The 13,537-nt window shown below is 46.5% G+C and overlaps 1 protein-coding gene across 1 annotated transcript in view; it reads right to left on the bottom strand.

The window, feature by feature from the left end:
* Positions 1-13,537, bottom strand: part of FRMPD3 (FERM and PDZ domain containing 3) — a 61,910-nt gene that overhangs the window by 13,051 nt on the left and 35,322 nt on the right. The window contains exons 13-14 of the mRNA XM_063084437.1: positions 12,231-12,410; positions 3,426-3,570 (exon numbers count right to left, since the gene is read on the bottom strand). Coding sequence (XP_062940507.1) covers positions 3,426-3,570; positions 12,231-12,410 — 325 coding nt within the window. The remainder of the gene's footprint in view (positions 1-3,425; positions 3,571-12,230; positions 12,411-13,537) is intronic.

The raw sequence follows: 13,537 nt of genomic DNA, 5'->3' as shown, positions 1-13,537 counted from the left end.
CCTGGGGAGGCAATGTCAAGCTCAAGTTCTCATCTTTCTGGCCAGAAGAGATGTGGCAGGAAAGGCAAAGGCATTGTTTTGCCTCTGCCCCTGGGCTATTTCCACTTCCAGAAGGAGAAGCACTACAACAGCGGAGACACCACAGCGGTCCCTCTGGCTCTTGCATGGACACAGAGGCCCTGTGCCAGAGGTGGCCTGAGCCCCTGTCACTGTGCAGGCCCACAGGGGATCTCAAGAATCAGGGAGGGGGTTCTAAAGCCATGCCTAGCCCCAAGAGAATCCAATGAAACAGATTTGCCTTTGGAAAAGCAACAGGGAAGGAATGTGGAATGTGTGCATTGAGGCAGGGACACAGGAAGCCTGTGTCTTTCACTTGTTGCCATTATCCCCAGAGCAAGGGGAATACTTGGGACCATCATTAGCTAGGGTGCTGATGGGATGACAGAAACCCCTTGTCAGGCAGAGTGAGACTACAGAGCCACCCCTAGTGCCTTCTGAAAGTGGATCCCCCAAACAACCCCCACTGCCTCATTTGGTCCTGGGCTGGGCTCCAGGTTCTTCCTTCTGCCTTCCCTTTTCCCTCCGTACAAGGTATATTTTACATGGATGTGATGAGAGCGAGGAGGACCACAGGTGACACTTTTAATGCTAATGCTGGCTTTTCCATCATTTGACCATCTGTAGGTTTGCTAGTATGGCCGCCTACTATGGATTAAATTGTGTCCCGCTGAAGTTTAATGTATTAGAAACCTAATCCCCACTGTGACAGTGGGAAATCCACACTCCACAAGAGGGTGGGAAATCCTATTATGGTAATTGAAAGGTGGGGCCTCAAAAAGGTGATTAGATTGTGATGGCCATGCCCTAATGAATGGATTAATATGCTGATAATGTAATGGTGGTCAGGGGCGTGGTTCTGAGGGCTTTAAAAGGAGACCATGTAAAAAGTTCTCTCTCTCTTGCTCCTGCCATTCTTGCCATGTGATAGGTACCCTGCCTCACTTTAGAGCTACCACCAAGAACAAGGCCCTCAAAAGATGTGTTCCCTGGACTTTAGACTTCCCAGCCTCCAAAACTGTAAGTAATAAATTTCATTTCTTTATAAATTACCCAGTTTCAGGTATTTCTATTATAAGCAATGGAAATGGACTAAAGCTGCCTCTTCAGAGTTGTTCACCTGGAGATGAGCAACAACTCGCCTCCCTGGTTTCTTCCTAATCCAAGCCAGTTCCTTTGCTTTTCTGTGTGGAGCTTCTTCATATATGCCTATGCCTTGGGGCCACCTATCCTTTCCCAAATCTGTATTTGGTGGACTGTCTTTGTTTTTTTTTTTTTTAATAATTGAAATATAATTGGGGCCGGCCCATGGCTCACTCAGGAGAGTGTGGTGCTGATAACACCAAGGCCACGGGTTTGGATCCCATGTAGGGATGGCCAGTTAGCTCACTGGGTGAGCACAATGCTGACGATACCAAGTCAAGGGTTAAGATCCCCTTACTGGTCATCTTTTTCAAAAAAAAAAAAGAAAGAAAGAAAGAAATACAATTGGTTATACATATCTATGGGGTAAAGAGTTGACTATCCATACCTGTGTGCAATATGTGATGCTCAAATCAGGATAGTTAATATATTCAACATTACACAATGTAGTCATTTTTTGTGGCCCTTTACCAATTTCTTGCTAACCCCCCTTCCCTCCCCCTCCCCCACCTCTGGTTGCCTCAGTTCTGTTCTCTTCTTTTGAAAGTTCAACGAATTATTGTGCTTGTTGTGTCTTTCTTTCTTTTATTTTTTTTCCAGCTCCAACTTATGAGCGAGGACACGTGGTATTTCTTTTTCTGTGCCTGGCTTATTTCACTTAACATAATTTTCTCTAAGTTCATACATGTTGCTGTGAATGGCAGAATTTCATTCTTTTTTATGGCTGAGTAGTAATCCATGGTGTATATATACCATATTTTCCTTATCCAGTCGTTCATTGATGAATATTTAGGTTGGTTCCAACTCTTGTCTATTATAAATAGAGCTGCAGTAAACACAGGCACCAAGACCATACGTTGGGAAAAAGACAGCCTCTTCAATAAGTGGTGCTGGGAAAACTGGACATCCATATGTAGAAGAATGCAACTATACCTGCACCTTTCACCATATACCAAAATCAACGCAAAATGGATTAAAGACTTAAATATAAGACCTGAAACTATAAAACTCCTGAAAGAAAAGATAGGGGAAACACTTCAGAAAGTAGGACTGGGCAAAGGCTTTATGAATAAGACCCCAAAAGTACAGGCAACAAAAGGAAAATAAACAAATGGGATTATAACAAACTAAACAGCCTCTGGTGGACTGTCTTCATTCCTGTGGGCAACATTCTGAGATATAAACTTGGGCTTCTCATGCTGTCCGCGATGGGCTTGTTCGTGATGAAGAGACAGTGAGGTGAGAGGATGTGGGGGAAGTACACAGCCCTCAGAGTGCTGGGTCACTCATCAGGAGTGTGTTTCTACTCTCACATACCTTCATCTAGACCAGATATGACCACTCCGAAAACCCAGACAGCCTTGAAGAGAGAAGCAATTGGCAAGCAGCAGGGGCAAATGTATCAAGGGTGTCCAGCATGTGAGGAGGGCAACCACCAGGTGAAAGTCTCAACTTCGCCCCTGATGTTTGGGTGCTGGGGTGGGGGGAGCACTTCCTGCATACACATGAGCCTTAGGTCTAATATGTGGGATACCTGCTCTTTGAGTCACCTCCTTCTCTTCCCGTTTGGGTTCTGGGCAGCAGTGCCTAGACTGGGCTGATCTTTCCCAAGGCCTCTGTTTGTGCCATCACCAGGACAGCTCCAGGTGGCTGCACTGAACTGCCTAACTGGGAAGCCTTCTGTTTGGGGGCTGCAATTGAACTTGTTCTTTGTGATTGTCTCCTCCTATCTCCACACCATCTTCTGGGCTTGCACATAGTCTTTCTCCACCCCAGCCTTCCATGAGCTCTTATTTCAGGCAGCTCTGTCAATCCCAACTATGTTGAACAAAAATAAAGGTTTTATCTTCATTTTCAACCCTACTTCAGCTAAGCCAGAACACCCATGAATCTCCCCTAGATCTCTGTACCTCTAAAGCTTTGCCTTAGAGCCAATGCAATTCTATAATTGGCACTATTTATTACTTGCTTGCTATTTTTATCTTACGTTCATTCACTGACTCAACCATAATGTGCTGTCAAAGGCATCCTTTGTGGAACAGGCACACATGAAGGCCAGCTGTCTTTCCTACTGGGGTGTGCTAAGCAGGATGCATGCGACAGCACCAGCTACTGTCATCAGGCCCTGGTGACATGGGGTGAGCACTAAGGGGGCAGAGCTCCTCCCTCCATGTCTCCAGGGTCTAAGGGCCTCCGGTACACCAAAAACCGAGGCTGAGCCCTACCTGCCTTGATCATTGGAGGTGGAAGAGGCTGGCTGGTAGGCCTGGAGAAGACCATCTTCCTGGAATCCAGAAGGAGGCGGCAGTACCCGGCAATCAGGCAGGCAAAGTTGGTGGCTTCAGGCCACTCCATCAACAGCACCAGAGGCTACAGGAGAGACGGTAAGAAACATGAAGGTGTATTTCCAGGAGGAAGGTAGTGAAGAAAAGATGACTTGCATAGTTATGGGAACCATACTTCTGAACCAAAATTTGAGACACATGGCCTGACAAATAGTTTCTTCTGATCTGGGAATTTTTTTTTTTTTTTTTTTTTTTTTTTAAAGATGACAGGTAAGGGGATCTTAACCCTTGGCTTGGTGTTGTCAGCACCACACTCACCCAGTGAGCTAACCAGCCATCCCTACATGGGATCCAAACCCATGGCCTTGGTGTTATCAGCACCACACTCTCCCGAGTGAGCCACGGGCCAGCCCCATGGGAATTTCTTCATAGTAAACTCTTACCCAGTATCAAAATTAAATCAACCTTTCATTACACATTTAAGAAACCACCTTTACTGAAAAAGACTAAAGTTATATAACATCACTGATTGCTGTGTGGCTGTATTTGTTTTTGTCAGGGCTCAACAGATGTGTGGGCCAGCTGGGAGAGCTGGGGTGAAGGTGGGAGTCTAGGAGGGACTGAGGAATGGCCTGGAACATCCTTGACCATAAGCACCTTGGGTGCAAGAACTATCTCCTGCTTATCTCCACATGACCCTACAACACCCAGAACAGCTCCCTGGACATAGAGGACACTCTATGGAATTAAGTCCTAATTGTGCCTTTTGACCTAAAGTCTTTCTTGCCTGCAGCTGTGCTCAGAACTTCAAGCTCTCCCCCCCTTTTCCTCAGTTTCCCAAAGTGTCCTTGAGATGCTAATTGATGCTTCTTAAAAGAGCTCCTTGGTCAGATATGTTTGTGACACTAGGTTAAACAAAGCTAGGCAGATAAATTTATTGTGGAAATTTTCAGACCCTTTAATACAAGGGTACTTCAGAAAGTTCATGGAGGGGCTGGCCTGTGGTTCACTTGGGAGAGTGTGGTGCTGATAACACCAAGGCCATGGGTTTGGATCCCTATATAGGGATGGCTGGTTTGCTCACTTGGGAGAGCGTGGTGCTGACAACACCAAGTCAAGGGTTAAGATCCCCTTACCAATTGTCTTTAAAAAAAATAAAAATAAAAATAATAAAAATAAAAAAAGCTCATGGAAAGATTTGTATCTTTTAATTCTATTTTTCTGTGAACTTTTTGATGTACCCTTGTATTAATGTGCATTGTAAAACTTCAAGAGAGGGGCTTTGCTAGTCCACATTTTCCAAATCTATTTGACCACAAAGATCTATTTTTATGGAGCATCTCATGGTAACAGGGTGCTGGTGGTTGTTTTTAACTCACTTTGGGAAATACAAGCATACTATGTTGACTTCTGTTTCTAACCCTAAATCCCTCAGATTAATCCTGGGGTTCACTGGTTAGGTACTTCAGAGACCTGGCAATGATATAGAAAAAAAAAAATCAGCGTCTTTTCAAGACAACTTCCTAATATTTGTACTATAATTTTTAAAGTGGGCTTAATTAAGTTTGGGTCAGACTGAAGTCAGCTATGGGGGTATTCTCCCTGGAATAGGGCAGTCAGTTGTCTCCAGATAAAGACCACTGAAGACAGGCTAAAGAGAGAGCCACAGGGCTATGGGTCACCACAACCTTTGTGGGGTTCCCAGACTAGGTATTAAGAATTAAGAGGAAGGAATGAGACCCTTCTCTGACCAGTGAGGAGGCTACTGTAATAGTTCAGGTGAGAGGAAATTAGGGCCTCCACAAGGGTAGTAGCCATTCCAGTAAAAAGGAAGAGACATAATGAAGACTTGATAGAACTTGGTCACCGACTAAATTAGAATTTTTTGGCTGTATCATCACCACCTTGGGAATAGTTCTGAATCCAAACCAACTTAGCTATTCGCTGAAGTTGTACCAGTTTTCTTTGCTACCTCCCAGGATCCCAATACATACCTTGAGCTGAATGTTTTTATATACAGTGTAGACCACGGATCAGCACACTTTTTCTGTAAAGAGCTAGACAGTAAGTATTTTAGGCCTCGTGGGCCACAAAGATTCTGTTGCAACAACTCTACCATTGCAGTGTGAAAAGAACCATAGATAGTCTGTTAACTAAACAAATGGATGTGACTGTGTTCTAATAAAACTTTATTTACAGGAACAGATGGTGGGTCAGACTTGGCTCATGGGCTCTACTTTGCCATCTGATCTACAAGTAGAACTTCTTTCCAGCTGGGGGTAATTGTATTCATTCATCACACCTCTCAACTTGTTAGTTTGCCAAAAGTTATTGCCTTCTCTTCTGGGAATTCTCTTGGCTTCTGTTTCTGTGAGGTGACACTGTATTCTCTGACCATTTCCATCTCTCTCTTTGTCTAGCTCTTATGCAACCTCCCCACTCTATCTATGCCCTGTAGGCTCAGTCTGCATCCCGCAATTTTTCTCCATCAGGGTGTCAGCTTTCACCTCTCTGCCGGGGATTCGAAAATCAACATCTCTGGTCTGTTCCCCCCTTGAACTCTTTTCCTAGCTCAGAAATGACACAGTGCTATGTCTTTACCACACAGTCGTGTGCTGGATCAAATACTATGTTAACTTGTCTAGTAGCTGTTGTATTCCAATTACAATGCGTGCCACAGCAAGGCATTTGGACTATGCCCTATATGCAGCCAGCTAGTGAGGCTCCGATGGAGTTCATGCAGTACCATTGGGAGGAAAAGGGAACAGTCTTTATCCTGAGGAACCATGGCTCTTTTCTTCAGTGAGAAAGGGACTAGGAATATGATGTTACTTTTAAATCATCATTAGGAAGGGGCAGAGGGATTTTGTACCTCCAGCTAATGAATGCTTCTCAGTCACAACAGAATGGTCTATGTTGTGTACAACAAAGACAAAGGGGGTGGACATGTTGGAGGAGGTCAGATACCCCTTCCCGCCTCACCCCTGCCACCAGTGGCAGAAGGATCCATAGAGGTTTGGGTGTGGATGGCTGTGACCACCATTACTATGGGGGCCCAAGACTCAGTAGGCTTCTCGGGAGCACTCACAGCCACCACAGCCATCCCTACTGCCATCACTTTAATTCAGGCCCTCATCATCTTCCTGCCAGACCCAAACTTCTCAAGGTATGTGTGAATGGGTGACAAGTGTGCTGAGATACTGAGCCTCTTAGCCTCTGGGTCCTGTTGTCTCTGGCCACAAGCTGCCTCATCTGTGTATGTATGTATGCCTCCTGTGCTTATGTTTTGTCATGCAAATTGTGACATTTTCTCATGATATGGATAAGGTTGAGACACACTAACCTAAGGACCTCCAATAGCCTTCTGACTGGCCTGTTTGCCTCCAGTCTCTACCCACTTCCCTTCACTTCACCTCCATATTATTGCCTGAGGGGTCCTTCTAAAGCACAAGTCTCATTGTCATTTAAAATCTTCAATAGCTCATCACCTATACGATAAAATCCAACTGCCTTACAATGGCACACAAAGCCCTTCAGGCCCTGGACTCAAACTGTATCTCCAACCATATCTCACATTAACTCTGCCCATGCCCTCCTCCCATCACTGTCCCTCCCATCACTGTCCTTCTGCTCCAGCAATGACACATATTTAAAGTTCATCATGTTCTTTCATACCTTCATACCTTAACTATGCTGTTCCCTCTGGCTGAAATGCTCCTGTGCCCCACTCTGTCCACCCTGCAAGCTGCTACAAAGTGGCCAGATGCCTCATGGAGAGCACAACTGACTGAGAGATACATCTATTCATTCCCGAACAGGGCCAACCCAATACCTGCCCTCGTGGAGCTTATAATCTAGCTGGAAATGAGACATAAACCAAACAATCACACCAATGACTATGACTACAAGGTGTGATAAGCACTATGAAGAAAAAATACAGAGAGCTAACAGAACACAGAATGTCCTGGAGTGGTGTATGTGTGAATATGTGCACGTGTGACTAATTTGATTTTAGAAGCTGGAAAAAGCTTCTCTGAGGAAATGGCATTGGCTAACAAATAGGGTAAGGGACCATTTGACCAGAGCACAGGCTGAGTGGCTGGCTGACTGATGGACAAACTGATGGCTGGCTGGCTGACTGTAGGGCAGTCAGACTCACTCAGGTCCTGGCTGACAAGCTGGCTGCAGGGCAGGCAGAATGCCTAAGAGCCTTGCGCTGATCACTTAGCTACCTGGCTGGCTGGCCAATAGAAAGAATTACCGATTAGAGGCTACTGATTGGCTGACTGACTTAACTGACTTCATTTCACTTTCCCCTTTTACCCCCAATATAACCAGATGTTGGTAATGAAACAGCAGGAAGGCAGACTCCTGCACCCAGAGAGGGCCAAGCACATCCCCAGCTGACTCAGCACAGCACAGCAGAGAACATCAGGAGCCTCTCCCCGGCATCCCCAGACAGCCACCTGGGCCCCAGCATGGGCCAAATATGGCTTGTAAAAAACACAGACGCGCTTTTTGCCAGCAGGGGTAAAAATCAAATCAAAAGCAGGCAAGCAAAGAGGTTGGACAAGGTTCTTAGAAACCTTCAAAAACAACATTTTATTTTAATGATCAGGATGTTTAATGTAATGGTTGTCCCTACAGAAAGTACTAAAGCAATAAAACTTAAACACAAGACTAGGAGACATACTGGACCACAAGAGATCCCTTGGGACGTTCCTGTGATAGTTTCTCCACACCCCCCACCCTGTATGTGCTTCTGTGGTAGGGAGTATGGTGATGGCCCAGTGATGTCTCAGTCCCAGACTAATGTCTTTTGCAGAAGATATTTGAACACTACCTCATGTTCGCTCCACTACAAGCAAATGAGCTGAGTGAAAACTGTAACTAAATATGCCCAGGCCACCTTCAAATGGAAAACAAGATAAGGAGAATGGAATTTGAGGCATAAGCCAGCAGGAGAAGGTACAGCGGGGATTAATTTGACATGCTCCAGCTGCATCTCCCTCCTGGGGTGCTCTGTGAGCTCTAAGACACTCAGCACTTTGGGACGCCAATTAGGGAGGGGATTGGCATTGGGTTAGCCTCGGCTCATTCTAGCATCCCTGAATCCGGAAAAGGATGGGAATCCAGGGGCCTGGAAAGGCAAGGGTACATGAGGATGGTCCTTGAGTCCCAGGGGACTAGAACATTTGGATTCTTGCCTCCACAGCACTGGGAAAGGCTAATTTGGGGGCAAGGCAGAATGTCACTTAAGGCAGTGGTTCTCAGACCAGATGCACATTAGAATCACCTGGGAAGTGGTAAAGACTATATGCCCCTGGGCTTCACCCCCAGAAATTCTGATTTAAATGGTCTGGGATGAAGAGCCTGGGCATCCACTGAGTTTTAAATCTCTACATGATTCTAACGTGCAGTCAGGGCTGAGAACTGCTTTAAATGAATAATCTTAGTTCCACCAGGCCCTCCCAGAATATTCCCAGACCAGAGTGGCATATCTAGGGAGAAATGGCTCAAGTCTGGTTTCTAACTTCCATGTCCCCTGTTCAGGAAATTCAGATAGCCTTTCTTCAGTGTACCCTGGGCAGTAGCATGCTGATAAGCGTTTCATAACCAGTTCTTTCCAGTCCTGATTTGTAGCGTTTGCAAATTTCCCTGGTGTACATACTCCCGCCATGGCTGCTTTCAAGCTCTCAATGTGATGTCACTGAATGCAGAGTTGGGAGAGATGTGCCCAACTGGCTCTGATGCACCTGTGCGAGCTGCCTCCAGCACACCACTGATCCCATACGTAGACACCTACTAAGCCAGGGAAGCCATTCTCCAGTAAGGAGCTTCCCAAACCCTCTGCTCCCCACTCCTTCCCAGAGGCACCTCTCAGTAACCACAAATATTGCTGATATAAAGTACCTCCAGGAAGCAGCCTTCCTTAATACTCCCAGCCAGAATTTTGTCCTCCTCTGTACTCCCTAACAATCTCTTTGTATGTCTCCTATGGGACCTCCTTTGGTCTGCCATGTATTTGTGCATTTCTTTTCCACAAGATGGGAAACTTCTTGAGGGCAAGGAGCCATGGTTCTTTCTTTATCTGACTATCCCCCATTGTGTTTAACATGCTTCCTAGCAACAGTAAATTCATACTAAATGACTGTGAGATTGAAACCTTGATCTTTTTTCTCCCTCAATCTGCCTCTTTTCCTTCCACCACTATGTTCTCTATCTCACCTCTGCTGCACACGTAGCACTGTTCCTCAGTGCACTTGGCATAAAGACAGAGGACAGTAGGGTTAGATCTGATAAGACATGTACATTGCATGTGCAGGACAGGGATGTGGGGGAGGAAATGCATGCACATCTTCATGACCCCACATCTGCTCTTTCTTTCTTATTACCACTGTGGTTCCAACAGCACAGGCCCTTATCGCTTCACTCCTGGACTAGTACCACGATCCCCTTCTTGCCTCCCTGGCTTCGTACTAGCCTTACTCCCACCCATCCTGCACCTTGGTCCAAGTCAGCTTTTGTTCTGTCACCCCTCTGTTCAAGGACCTACAGTGGATTCCCACAATTCTACCACATGGAATCTAAATTCCTGACTGGCCTTCAAGGCTTTTAACCAACTTGTTCTGCCCACCCCCAATCTTTCTGATCTCTTTTCTTGTATTCTCCTCTCCAGCCAAGCAACTATGCTTATCAACCTGCACATATGGCTTACTTATTTCTGTGCTTGTTTCTTGCCTTTGAACACATCCCACTTCTCTCCGCTAATTCATGCCTATCACTTCACGATCCAGCTCGAAACACACTCTTGTGGAAAGCCAGTTCTGATTAACTCCTTCCTGTTGTTTTGTTCTGTGTTCCACACCACACTGATCTATAACATTTGTTTCATATTATTTTTTCTTTACTGATCTTTTGCTTTTCAGAAAATAACAGAGCTCATTTGCTGAGGACTTACTATGTGCCAGGCAGTCTACTAAGACATTTTATTTACATTTTCTCATTTAATCCTGACAACAACATTTTGAGATACATGCTCCATTCTGCAGTTGAGGGAATCAAGGTTCAGTGAGGTTAAGATACTTTCTCAAGGCCACACAGATAGGAAGTGGTAAAGCTGGGATCTAAACCTGGTCTGTCTGATTCCAGAGCTCTATATGTGTTCTGATGGTTTTTTAAGGCAGGTCATGCGTCTTTGTGAGTCTAGTCTCCCCACTAAGAGTGCAGACCCTCCAGGGCAGCATTCATGCCCACAGTTGTGGCTGGATCACTCCTAGAAATAAGCATAGCACTCCTCACTTAGGCAGCACCCACCGACCCCCTGCTTGGCCTATTTCCTCCCAGATCTCTGGTCATATAGGTCTCAAACCTGTACATTCTCAAACTGGTTGTGCTGCAAAATCACCTGGGGAACTGGGAAAATAAATAAGTCCTGATGCCCAGGCGGCAGCCCCCGACCAATGGAGTCATAATCTCTGGAAGTAGGACCCAGGCATCTGTGTTTTTTAAAAGCTCTCAAGGAGATTCTATTGTGCAGCCAGTGCTGAGAATCACTTGTAGAACACTGAAGGAGACTCAGCTGGAAAGCTGCTTCTCTATTTTAAACCTCTTTCATTTCTCAGGAAGCCACATTTCCTCTGCATGTCTTGTCTCTCCTCCCCCTTCCTTACCAGTCCATTTGGCTTTTTACCCAACAACATCTGAGGAAGGCAGCAACCACTGGCTGAGGAAGCAGCCACAAGCCAATTGGCATCTGCTCCAAGCAGATTCCTAAACCAATGGGAATCCTGTGAATCACAGGTGGAAGAATGAACATATTAAAGCTTTCTGGGTTTCACAAATACAAAAATAAATAATTTGCTCTTTTAGGAACAGCAAACACTCCACCTCTTAATCTGCTAACAACATCTCCCCCTGGGAAATCCTTTAAGAAAGGAACGTTGTACCTCCTCTAAGAGCTTCCGCCAGTTGGCAGGCAGGCCTGCCCCCCACCCACACTGGTCACTGGTATTCAAACAGGAGAGCTGTCAGGAGGGCGGCTGGCCACGGGTGCCAGACTTTGCACAGGCGACAACTGCTTGCCAGTTCCGAAGGAGCTGATCTATGGGAAAGGTTCTAAGGTTCCAGAAGAGCTGTACTATGAGAGGTGAAATACGAACAAGGCTCTGCCTGCACCCTCTCTTCCCAGGTCCCATCAGTTCTGTCCACATGCTCAGACACCTCTTCCTCCCTGATTCAAGGTGTGTGTGCCTATGGCAGGGCTCCCCAACCGGTGTGCACACACAAACGGTAGAGATGAGCCAACATAGTCATCCTTTCAGCCTCTGCAGCAGCCAGGCAAGGCTTGGGGTTGCCAGAGTCTCTGCGCCTACTCCCATTTACCCCAGTGTTTCAGGTGATTATAGTTTTCTCTGTATGCTATGATATGAGAACAACTGGAAAGCAATGGGCTGGGGGTAGCTCCAAGTTCTCCAATTCCCCTGCCCTGTGCTGAAAAACTTTTGTGGGTTGATATGACACTCGCCAGCCTTCCCTACTGCTGGCTGACCTTCTTATATGATCAAAACAGCATGTCCCAGAGGGTTGAGAAGGAACAGAAAGATGAGCCCAAAGGGCCCAGGGTCTGAACCACTTCAGAATCATTGAACCTCACCTAAAGGGTTCAAGCTGTCTCTCAAGTTTACTTCTTCTATTCCCAAGGCCTATTCCTGGACAGAAGTGGTCCCCCAAAGCAGGGCTTACCTTGGCATCCATGATGCTGGTCTCCACCCGGGCCACGCCCTGGTTCTCCCGGAACAGCTGGATCTTGCTGATCTTGCTGAACTCGGACAGCACAGTGGTGAGGTTGGTTTTGAGGTCAATAACATGGCTGATGCCGTGACGGGGTCCCACCAAGAGAGTGGTGGCTGACTGCTTTTCATCCTGTTGCCCAAGCGTGGCAGGCACCGTTTATAAAACAAAGGGTGGAGGAGGTGGAGAGAGAAGGCGGGAAGAGAAAATAGAAAACATGCATTGGACTGGCTCTGCTGGGGGTAGGGGGATGGGGGTTGGAAATGTCTGGGACCCAGTGCCATGACAGGAGAACCACCCTGAGGGGAAAATGCTCTGGGACGCTCCCTGTTCTTGGGGCAGGGCACCAGATCATCAGATGAAATGGACACCCTAGGTTTAGCAGCAGGTTGAGTTAAGTGGGCAGCAGCAGGGCTGGCTCTAGCAAAATCACGAAGTAGGTAAGATTTGTTCTGGTGTCTTTGGAGTACCCTCCCCTGCCAAGCCCCAGGGACTTTCCATCTGTTGCTGCTCAAGGTCCCCACCCAGTGATGTGTCTGACCAGGCAGCATCCTGTGTCTAGTCTTTACCCTCTCCCCACCAACAGCCACCCAGTGGCAGGTGGGAGCAAGAGATCTGAGGGTATGTGGGGTGGAGGGAGGGAACATTGGGCTTTCACTGTTCTGCAAATCCCAGTATATAAACGGCTACCTCTAGGCCTGACAGACTAGATTCCCTTAAGTGGTGCTGACAGATTCCTTGGAGCAATCAAGCCTGATCCTGAGCCAGTTGCCGGGCCCATTCCCTGCCATTAGCATCACCCGGAGGAACCTCTTGCATTCCTATAGACACTTTGATAAGCTGCTTTCCACCAGCGTGCTGTGCTAGCATGACAGTGTGTTTCCCAGAGCATGACATGCACCTGGATCCAATCAGCAAGATGATTTGAATTTCCTTCCACCATAGTAAACTAGCCTGGGGCACAGTCTTAGTGGTGGAACCAGCTGTGCCCTGCCCCTGAGCGTTGTGACTGCAGTGGAAGTGCTGAGAAGGCAGGGGAAATGTAGGGATTCAGGAAATGGGGTAGGGGATAGCAGGAACGTGTGTAAGGGGCTGGCAAACTGTGGCAAACTGTGGCTCATGGGCCAGATCCAGCCCACCACCTGTTTTTGTATGGCCCATGAACTAAGAATGGATTTTACATTTTTAAATGGTTGGAAAAAAAAATCAAAAGAACCATATTTTGTGACGTGAAAATTACACGAAATTCAAATTTTCAT

The sequence above is a fragment of the Cynocephalus volans genome, chromosome X, assembly GCF_027409185.1.
Source record: "Cynocephalus volans isolate mCynVol1 chromosome X, mCynVol1.pri, whole genome shotgun sequence".
Lineage (NCBI taxonomy): Eukaryota > Metazoa > Chordata > Mammalia > Dermoptera > Cynocephalidae > Cynocephalus > Cynocephalus volans.
This window is presented reverse-complemented; position numbering and strand designations above follow the sequence as displayed.